Below are 12013 nucleotides of genomic sequence, written 5' to 3' on the forward strand. Positions count from 1 at the left end.
TGGTATTTGGAGGAGGAGGTACAACTACGAGGTATACCACAGATATAAACATATGTTTAGAGTAAAGACGTAGTAACTCTTATAAGTAGTGTCTTAAAAGAGAAAGAGAGAAAGAGAGAATTATGGACTCGCGAAGAATGGAAAACGGAGAAACGAGAAAAAGAATGAACCATTAATTAAGAGATGTAAGTAATGGAGGGGGGAGATATAGTTAGGTTTATTAAAGCGTATAGACTGAGATGGCTGGTACACCTAGAGAAGAAAGGCTTTGAACCGATGAAACTTACAGATCATATAAACAATATATACACGAGTCAAGAAACTTGTGAAGTCGTAACGATTAAGTTCATTTAAGATACTAATTAGGGGGTGATTTTCTCGATTTTTTACCAAAACCAAAAGGGGCTAACTTTATTTTGAGCGTAACTTGTTTAATTTTGACGCTAGAATTTTTTTTATAAAACAAAAATGAAGCTTTTTTAAACACTTTAAATAAGTTGTAATGTTTTCCCCGAAATGTGCTTCGTTTTTGGTTATTTCACGTTAAAATATTCCATTTGGAATTTGACGAATATGAACCTATTTTTCATTAGCTATAACTCTGCTTCTACTAGGTGTAGAGACGTAATATATACACCATTTTTTTTTAATTTTTTACAGGCTATATTTTTGCTAACAATGTTTTTTCGACAAAATACTTACTATTTGAGTAATTTGCGAAAAACTGTCTAAAAGCGTGGTTATTTTGTTGAAAAAAATGAACATATTCACTGCCAAATAACTCGAAAAGTATTGACTTAGTGAAAAAACTCTATAGAACAAAAGTTTCTTAAAATTAGCCAGTTTATCCATTTCCCGACTTTCTTTGGACGAATATTTTTTCACCCCCAAAAGGGGGTGAAAACCACCCCCAGGGCAAAAGCACATATCGGCACAATATCACTTTTTTTCTTTGACTTGTCAGCTATGTGTATGCCAAATTTCATGTCAATCCAAGCGGTTCTTTAAAATTTAGAGGTTTTGCAATATTGTACCGTTAAAGAACGGACTATTAATATACGATGAAGTACATCGTATGGCTCAACAGTGTGACCAGGATGATCCTAAGGGGGGGGGGGGTTACAACTAGTGGAGGGTCCCTAGGGGGTATGGAATAGTAATGGTGTTAAGCGTATAGAGCTTAAAGTATATCACAATGGGGGGGTTACAACCCCCAAATCCCCCCTGGTTAAACCTCTGGTATGGCTTCAAATAATACTTACTTCGCTATGTGTTGTCGCATCTTCCGAATTATCTGAATTATCCTCGTGGTGGATGGGATACCGACTCATCAGATGATTCTGAACTCTTCCTTCTACCAAAGATTGCGTTCTAAAAACTGGAGCAGGTTTCGCGAGCATCCTCGTGTTGGAAATATGACTCTCGAAACTGACTCGCTTTTCGATTGGGTTTCGGTCGAATTTTCTTATCGATTCGGGTGTTAAAATACCTAAAACATTGTTAATATAATTAGAACTTGTATTAGAAATAAAATAAACGTTAAAGGTTGGGAGGAAAAGTTAGGTATTTTAACAACTAGCCATGTTTTTCATCAATACAGGGTGTTTTTAAATAAGTATGGCAAACTTTATGGGGTAATTCTGCATGAAAAAATAATGACAGTTGGCTTTATAAACGTATGCCCGCAAATGCTTGTTTTCCGAGATAGGGGTTGTTGAAATTTTTCTTACAAACTATTTATTTATTGATCTAAAACCGGTTGCGATATGCAAATGAAATTTGGTGGATTTTAAGACGTAGTTATTGCGCATTTCTTGACATACGACTAAGAATTTTATATTCACCATTGGCGCGCATACGGGTCATATTACTATATTAGACCAAATACGATTTTAGTCCCGTCAAAATTCCATACCGAGCGATAAGAAGTATTAACTTCAAAAAACTGGTCACGCCTATGTGAATTTGTATCTTGATATAATTTTAAAAAGCTATTGATATTCTTTGAATGCGGGGCTAGAAACTCAAATTGATTCATCTTCTGGTTCTTTACGTGCCATCACCGCGACGAAGGTTGGCAATCATCACAGCTATTCTGATCTTAGATGCTGCTGCTCTGAATAGTTCGGTTGATGTGCATCCGTACCATTCCCTTAAGTTACGCAACCATGAGATTTTTCTCCTTCCTACACTTCTCTTGCCCTGGATTTTGCCTTGTATAATTAATTGAAGTATGTTGTATCTGTCATTATGCATAACATGCCCCAGGTATTGCAGCTTTCGTGTCTTGATGGCTTCCAATATTTCCATTCTTTTGTTGACTTTTTACTCTGGGCTAATTAGCAAAATACAAGAAAAAGTTATTTACCAGCAATTTTATTGCTGGAATCGAATCTTATTATTGTATGTATTAATAATATAGGTATGCAAAGTCCGCAGATAGTGTGCTACTTTTTTTATAAACAAAATGGCACCCGAAAATCGTGTTTTTTTCAATCTTTGCTCTATAACTCCAAAGATTTTAACTTTACACCAAAAACACCCAAATAAAAATTCACCGCAATTAAATTCTGGTATAGAGACGTGTTTTTTCCGATTCATTTCGACGAAAACTTTCCCCGGAAAAAGCGGGTTTTTCCAACAAAATCTTTAATTTGCAACTAAAATTTTAGATAAGTAATTGTTAATCAATAATTAAATAACTTGGTAATTAAAAGCCCTTTTCGTATAGATTATAATTCCAGAAGCCGATGGAAATTGAATCAACAGTTTAGCAACAATTGAATTGTTAATTTAAAATTTACGGTCGCTATAATAACGACAATAATTATGGTGCATAAGAATAACTATGATTTCTTCATAAAAATACACTATACCTATCTAATGTACTTTACAGAATTAAAACTGGAATATTTAAGCGGCCTCAGGAATATTTTAAAATTATAAACAATTTTTTTGGCTTATAAACAAATAGAATATCTCGGGAAACATTAAACTAAATTAAATTATGAAAACGGCATTCGAAAGTCAGCGGCAGGACGCTTCTTTTAAAAGAAAAAATGTTTAATTATTACGAGTGGTTCCTGAGATACAACCGGTCAAAGTTGACCGGAATTTACGGCAAAGATATAAACAATAGGATCATAATTTTTAAACCATCACCTTTTTATTTTTGTCCTCTTTGTCCACACCAATTTTCATATCTTTAAAATACTTATAACATATATTATTATAATAAAAACTATCGATAATACGTGTGAAAACTGCTAAAAATAGCAAAATTCCAATCAAAAATTAGGTTGAAGAAAATGTAACCCTCAAAGTTCAAAATCGGTATACGTTAAAAAATGCATTTTCTCGGCTTCCCATGGAGCAATTTCCTTCATTCTTTTTTAGTTCCCTAATAACTCGAGTAGAGCCATCGAAATAACGCATTATTAAATGTCAAACTTGCTTTTGTTTTGTTATAATAGATTAATTTATTTATAAGAACAGAAAACTACATATTTTTTCCAGTTGTAGGCTTTTTTTTTAGATAAATTTACTACAAGTGTACCTTTTAAAGTTAAAAACATAAATATTCTCATTTGAAAGCTATATAATTATTTAAACAATTTTTATTTAAACAAATTTAAATTTTGTGTTATAATAAATAAATTAATTTATTATAACAAAACAAAAGCAAGTTTGACATTTAATAATGCGTTAGTTCGATGGCTCTACTCGAGTTACTTGGGATCAAAAAAAGAATGAAGGAAATTGCTTCATGGCAAGCCGAGAAAATGCATTTTTTTAACGTATACCGATTTTGAACTTTGAGTGTTACATTTTCTCCAACCTAATTTTTGATTGGAATTTTGCTATTTTTGGCAATTTCCACACGTATTATCGATAGTTTTTATTATAATAATATATGTTATAAGTATTTTAAGGATATGAAAATTGGTGTGGAGAAAGAGCACAAAAATAAAAAGGAGATGGTTCGAAAATTATGATCCTATTGTTTATATCTTTGTCGTAAATTCCGGTCAACTTTGACCAGTTGTATCTCAGGAACTACTCATCATAATTAAACGTTTTTTCTTTTAAACGAAGCGTCCTGCCGCTGTTTTTCGAATACCGTTTTTACAATTTAATTTAGGTTAATATTTCCCGAGATATTCTATTTGTTTATAAGCCAAAAAATTCTTTATAATTTTAAAATATTCCTGAGGCCGCTTAAATAGTCCAATTTCAGTTCGGTATAGTACATTAGATAGGTATAGTGCCTTTTTATGAAAAAATCATAGTTATTCTTATGCACCATAATTATTGTCGTTATTATAGCGACCGTACTTTTTTAATTACCAATTCAATTGTTGCTAAACTGTTTATTCAATTTCCATCGGCTTCTGGAATTACAATCTATACAAAAAGGGCTTTTATATTACCAAGTTATTTAATTATTGATTAACAATTACTTATCTATAATTTTAGTTGAAAATTAAATATTTTGTTGGAAAAACCCGCTTTTTCCGGGGAAAGTTTTCATAGAAGTGAATCGGGAAAAACACGTCTCTATGCAGAATTTAATTGCGGTGAATTTTTCCATGGGTGTTTTTGGTGTAAAATTAAAATCTTTGGAGTTGTAGAGCAAAAATTGAAAAAAACACGATTTTCGGGTGCCATTTTGTTTATAAAAAAAGTAGCACACTATCTGCGGACTTTGCATACTTATATTATTAATATATACCATCATAAGAATCGATTCCAGCAATAAAATTGCTGGTAAACAACTTTTCCCAAAAATGGCCTATTCTCCGATAATCAGCCCAGACTACTAATAATACCTACACCCACAGTTCAAATGCTTCCAACTTTCTAGTAGTCGACGCGTTACGTGTCCATGCCTTTATCCCGTAGTCGTGAAAATATAATACCTTGCCAGCCTAACTCTCAAGTCTAATTTCAGTTCTCTTGCACAAAGTACCTTTCTCATTTTATTTAAGTTTGTTCTTGTGTTCTCTATTCGAACTTTGATTCATAGGATAATTCATTTACTCGTCAAATTGTTATGCTCTAATAGGTACATGATTTCTTATTTATCAAACTTTTATAACAACTTCTTGTACGCTATATTTACATAATATTTTCCTATTTCTCCTTGATATATATTACGGGGAAATGTAGCATCTTGTTACATCAACCAAGGAAAGTGCTCAATTAACTCAACATGGTAGTTTTCATTTATTTTTGCTTGCAATATTTAACATCCTTTACCCTTATTAATAATGCTGCTACGTACCTAGTAAACACGAATGTCTGCGACTATTTAAAATGTATATGCAGGTGTATAGTCCTGTCGTCAGGGGGGGTACAACGGCCTCCTTAATTCAGATGGACTTACCCAAGTTTTTTTTATATATTTTGACCCGCAGAATACGAATTTTTTGGGTAACAGTTGATCCGGATGTCGATAAGATTGTTATAGACAAAGAACTTGAGGAATTACATAACAGCGATTTCTCGCAAAACAAAACATCTTTTTGTATTTTTTGGGTCATTTTAAGCAAAAAATATTCCTACAAGTTTTTTCGTAGAATGCATAGTTTTCGAGATAACCGCGGTTAAACTTTCAAAAAAATCGAAAAATTGTAAATTTTAAACCCGAATAACTTTTGATTAAAAAATAAAGTAGCAATTCTGCTTACCGCATTTGAAAGTTTAAGTCAAATTATATCGGTTTTGATTATTTGCATTGCTAAAAATTTATTATTTTATTGTTAAACAAAGCTGTAAACTGTAGTAAACACCTAGTATGTGAGTGATGTTTTCTATGATTTCTCATTTAAAATCGAACGAGTAGGTAGAGTAGCTACAAGTGCAAGCGAGGCAATTTCTACGTAGCATGCGGTAAAACGCATGTATTAGGCACGGGAAACCTATGTGTTTATAGATTAGTTTAACAATAAAAAAATTAATTTTTAGCAATGCAAATAATCAAAACCGATATAATTTGACTTAAACTTTCAAATGCGGTAAGCAGAATTGCTACTTTATTTTTTAATCAAAAGTTATTCGGGTTCAAAAATTGCAATTTTTCGATTTTTTGAAAGTTCAACCGCGATTATCTCGAAAACTATGCATTCTACGAAAAAACTTGTAGGAATATTTTTTGCTTAAAATGACCCAAAAAATACAAAAATATGTTTTGTTTTGCGAGAAATCACTGTTATGTAATTCCTTAAGTTCTTTGTCTATAACAATCTTATCGACATCCGGATCAACTGTTAGCCAAAAAATTCGTATTCTACGGGTCAAAATATATAAAAAAAACTTGGGTAAGTCCATCTGAATTAAGGAGGCCGTTGTACCCCCCCTGGCGACAGGACTAGTATTTTCGCAGTATAAATAAATAAGTACAAGAGTGCATTAGCTGTATTCCCGTTAGTTATTAACTTACACTTATACACAAATAAGTCCAAATTACTTATCGGTATCTGATAAAAGAAGGTTTGAGCTTGAATTAAGGCACTTCGTAGTTTCAAAAATAATAGTTTTACTTGTGTTTTTGAGCTTAGAATTCGTCATCTTTCGATTTTTTTCAGTTTTAAATTGTTTATAACTCGGAAACGATTAACTTTAGAAAAAATTACAACAAAACTTTTTTGTTCCCAATAATCCAAAGAACCTAAAATAATGTCTACCCGGGCCGAAAAAATTGATTTCTATAATTTGTTTAAAAATTTTTATTTAATAAATGTAGCAATAACTACGAAACTATGGCATTCAGGTATAGGGAATATAACATTAAAAATAATCAGTATTTCTTAAGGATATCAAAACGTAAAAAATATATAGGATGTTCCATTTGAAATAAGAAAGTTCATTAGATTTCCAGAAAAACGGAAGATTTGACAACAGTGTAATTATCACTATAATATCGGCCGCATTAGAAGACCCTTACCCACCAAAATCTATAAAAATTGTTCTAGCGGTTTCCGAGAAATGATCATGTTTCCATACTTTCTCGCTACCCTGTATAATTAAAGTTTTTTTTGTTTTGATTCTGGCCTTGGTTTAGAACCTTTAGCCACGTAATTACATATAAAATTATTATTCGTTCATACAAAATTGTCCAGTATACACTTAAAAATAAAGAATAATAAAAAATAAAGCTTACAAATAACAATGTCTACTTACTATGTTAATAAATACAACTATGCTAATTATTTTTTTTCTTTTTTTTTCACTACGATAGGAAATAAACCCGATTCAACCTCTCTGATATTTAGAACCTCTTAGTGATTTGTTTTAAATATTTTTTTTTTGAACATTTTTTTTTTTATTATTTTATTTTTTTTATTTTTTTATATATTTTTTTAAATATTTTTTTAATCTTTGTTTTTTTTATTATTTTTTTAATCTTTTTTTTATATAATTTTTTTTTCGAACATCGGTTACAAAATAATATAATTAATAACAGGAAATATCTCATTAATACATAATACAAAGGGAATACCTATCCATTCAAACGATTAGTTTTACATTCACACCTTTAATTTAATTTTTTGCAGAAATATCATAATTAGTTTAAAAATTAAATTTATAATTAAAGTTAATAAAAATATATATTTCAAAATTTGTTTAGTTTTAAAAACAATTTAAATTAAAAAAATAGAGCTTTCTTATAAAATTTGAAATTTGGTAAATACAAAAGCAAACTTTATTAGATAAATAGCTATTTGTATAAAAAGGGAGGAAAGTGCTACTTTTCCTCCCGAGAATGAAGTTTACTGCCCGACGCGTAGCGGAGGGCAGTAATCATTCAAGGGAAGAAAAGGCACTTTACTACCATGTTATACATATGGTTTTTCCACCTTCCTCAAATTAATAACAAGTCATTTTTTCATTTTTATTTATGTAACTAAATAACAAATTTTATTAAAACTAAAACTAACAAGTAGGTACACTATAACTGTCAACTGTCAAATATAAGTCAAATTATTAATGTAAACATTGTTAAATCAAAATAACAATTTACTGTTTTTTACCATTCTGCAAAATACAGGGTGTTTTATAAATAAACGTTAAAGGGTATAGATACTTACGCAATAGAAAATAAATATTGTACAGTGCGTCAATAAGTTATATTTCATGAATGAAATACCATGATTTCACTTTGCTCCCTACAATCAGGTCCGGAAAAGTACAATTTTGGTAGAGGTAGGTACTTCTACCGAAAGTACACACACCCAAACTTATCATCATGTATTTCAAAGTAATATTTATTTCTTTTGAAAAAGCTTGTTATTGTTGTGAAGAATAAAGATTTTTATTGAAAATAAACAAATCGATAAGACAATCGGATAGTACAGCTCGGTACGGTTATTTGCTTGCAAATATAAGAGTTGCAAATTGAACGAAAATAAATAAACTAACTTTTGCGTCCAAAAACGAAAATATGCCTCATGTGGGGTTATAGAACTTCAGGGCCCCCGTAAGAACTACTGGCGCCTGTGTGCAAAAAATGATTTTGGCGCCCCTTAAGGCATTTTGATAATTTTTTTTATTTTTTTTTTGAAGAGACGCTAATAAGGTAGGTGCAAATAAAGCAAAATAGGAACAAATAACACCATAGCAAATCTTAATTAAATAAAGTTTAAGGGGCTTTATTGAATCAATTCTGCTGGACCATCTTCTCACACATAGAGGGTTTAGACTTAACCCGAGAACATTTTTGCTCACCTCACAACATCCCACCTTTTTGTGGATGGCGAACCCAGAGTAACGCGATTTTCAAATTTTGTCCATTAAAATAGGTTTTTACTGCAGCGGCTGGCTCGTTAATCGCTGAAAGATCGTCGCTGAATCTGAACATTGATTGCGGTATACTGCTTGTGTGATTTGTTGGCGGTGCGTGTTTCGGAGTTTTGTATTTGAGAAATTTTTGTGAAGTGAAGCTTGTTTTTATAAGTATGTATCATTTCATAATTTCCTAATAAATGGTTGTTTATCACAATTTTGAAGTATCCTTCTTCATGTCTTCTTTTAAATATTGCATGTTTTTCTAATCTTGTAGCATTGGACAATTCTTTCTTCATCCTCTATTTCCTCTGCTCGCATGTATTTTAACAATAATTGTTTTCTTTGAATAATAATATTAATATTGTCCGTCTGTCGTCTGTCCGTCCGTCCGTAAACATAACTCCTCATTATACCAGGTAGAATGAAAATTAAGTGTCCAAGGAAAGCTTATGATCCAGGATACTACTACAGGTGAGAAAATTTGACCTAAGACTTCCGCTTTTAGAAATGCAACCGCAAGTACTATTTTAAAGTCAATAGTACAAGCGATGTAATATTCGACGCGCTATAGCAAGATGAGAACAAATATATACGTACTTCTGGTTTCATGACTGCCTGCCCGTCTGTTCGTCGTCCGTGAAAATAACTCCTCCGTCATTCCACTAGGTAGAATGACAGATGAGATGTCGAACGAAAGCTAATGATTCAAGGATGGTACTAAAGGTGAGAAACTTGACCTAGGACTTCCGGTTTTAGAAAGGCGACCGGGAGTACTGTTTTAAAGTCGTCGGAATAATATAAGCAATATATTATTCGACTCGCCCATACAAAGGTTATAGACGCTTCAGTCAAAACGTCTCCTACAATCCACACAACCACACGCACAATCAGATACACCGCATTCACTGTTCAGCTACAGAGTTGCCAGATGTGATTTTATAAATCTCCCACTTAGAAACTGAAATTCCCTCAAATTGAAGCTCAAATCTCCCAAATTTAAATTTTTGGCACATTTTAATGAAGTAGTAGTCATATGTAAAGAAGAGTAAACCAAAATTATACTACTTATTAACAGAGGCCCTGGAAATAATTCATAGGTCCTATCGTCTTCGATTATATGAGGGTATAATATACAGTTCTATGTACATTCGCAAATTTAATTCCCCTAGACGGTTTCAAATTACCAAAAAATTGTGGGAAAATACCCCAATCTGGCAACCCTGTTCAGCGACGATCTTTCAGCGATTAAACGAGCGAGCCGCGCCAGTAAAAACGTACCTTTAGACGGGACTTACCATAATACTTATAACAAATCCACAGGGTACCAGGCGGTGCCGTGGTCGAAAAATTGTTTAAACAATTTTTTTTAAACAAATTCACAAAAGAAAATTTTTCATTTTGAACAAATTTTTTTAGATAACTATGGTCATTCTGAGTAAAAAATGGTTCCTTGTCATTTTTCTCTAAGGTTGATTGTTGTCGAGTTATATGCGATTTAAGATTTGAAAAATGCGAAAAAATGGCCATATACCTAACTCGACAACAATCAATTTTAGAGAAAAATCACTAGAGAACTTTTTTGCTCAGAATAACCCAAATTATCTAAAAAAAATTGTTCGAAGTGAAAAAATTATTTTTGTGAATTTCTTTAAAAAAGTTGTTTAAACAATTTTTCGACCAAGGTACCGCCTGGAACCCTGTGGATTTGTTATAAAGACCTCTTTTTGAGTAAGCTTTTGCATAAAAAACCATCGAAATAATTTCGCTAACGGGGGCAACGATACAGCTTGGGCTATAGCGCTAATTGTTAATAATTAAAAACAACAGCTTTGTAATAAAATAATGAGAAAAATTTCTTCAGGATCTTGAAGGAGGGGTTTTAAACTTTGACTTCGTCACTTTTTGACTCTCATATTAATAATTTTTAATCGAGTTATTAAGCCTTAAAAATGGCCATTTTCGCATTTTTAAAGTTTAAATCGCGTATAACTCGACAACAATCAATTATAGTGAAAAATGACAAGAGGCATTTTTTACTCAGAATGACCCAAGCGATCTAAAAAAATTGGTTCGAATGAAAAAAAAATATTTTTGTGAATTTGTTTTAATAATTTTTCGACCAAGGCACCGCCTGGCTCTCTGGATTTGTTATAAAGACCTCATTTTGAGTAATTTGCAAAAAAATCGAATCGAAATAATTTCGCTAACGGGGACGACGATATATGCCGGTCTAATTAGTTATTTGATGGGTACGCGATTATCAAATATTGTCGATTCATCATTTGAGTGTCACACAATCATTGGCTTATAGATGAGATATAATTACCGCCCACACACTACTACTTACATAATTAGAATTTTTCCACGAAATGACGAAATTAGGGCTTAGTTAGGTATTTCTTATCTACAGTTTTGTCTACGGAATTGGTGTTTGTTATTTTTATAGCAGGATTTTTTATTTTATATCTATAGAAAGACTAATAATGTCATCCAAACAAAGTAAAACTGATCTATTTAATTTCTCAACTTTTATTTTAAAATTAATTTTTGCTTTTTGATTTTTTTTGTAAATATTTTGCAATTTTTGATCCTCAATTTTTGCGCCCCTAAAGGATGGCGCCGGTGTGCATTACACACTTTGCACTTATGGTAGCGGGGGCCCTGTAGAACTTACAACGAGGAACGATTATTTGTCTTGTGGAGAAAGTAATGTTCTCAGAGGGACATAGTTGTAGAGCTAGGAGTAATACAGGGCGTTCTGTCCAAAACCTATGCTAGGTAACAGGAACTAGAAAAGCTCAAAAATAAAGCAAAGGAAAGTCGTCAAAAGTAATAACGGCTCTCTACGATCGTTTAATTGTCCAATCAGCTGGAAGACACCCAACCATTTCTCACCTGCAGCTCCAAATGCAGCTTTTGGAAGCTACAGGTGTAACTGTTTCAGTTGAAACGGTAAGAAAAAGAGTTCGTACCAATAAGTATACAGCAGGAGACAGTTGTTATGAGTTCTTGAGTTATCCGGGCAGCACAAGATTGATCGCCTAAATTGGTGTCTTCACCACCAAAACCAAAAAAAAGTCAAGATTTGTGTAAAATCAGATGACCCACGAAATCGTGTACTTAGAGGCCGAGGAAGATAAGCAAGAACGAAAACTGCCAGATCTGTTCACAAATATACAAGGGCCAGTGTAATGTTCTGGAGAGGAATTGTGATCCATAATAAAAC

At 32.2% G+C, this 12013-nt stretch overlaps 1 protein-coding gene across 5 annotated transcripts in view; it reads right to left on the reverse strand.

Moving 5' to 3' along the window:
- Positions 1-12013, reverse strand: part of LOC126884772 (uncharacterized) — a 786660-nt gene that overhangs the window by 291035 nt on the left and 483612 nt on the right. For all 5 annotated transcript variants that reach the window (XM_050650993.1, XM_050650991.1, XM_050650992.1 and 2 more), the window contains one exon: positions 1263-1489. In XM_050650993.1, the coding sequence (XP_050506950.1) occupies positions 1263-1489 (227 nt within the window). The remainder of the gene's footprint in view (positions 1-1262; positions 1490-12013) is intronic.

Source organism: Diabrotica virgifera, chromosome 5, assembly GCF_917563875.1.
Source record: "Diabrotica virgifera virgifera chromosome 5, PGI_DIABVI_V3a".
Lineage (NCBI taxonomy): Eukaryota > Metazoa > Arthropoda > Insecta > Coleoptera > Chrysomelidae > Diabrotica > Diabrotica virgifera.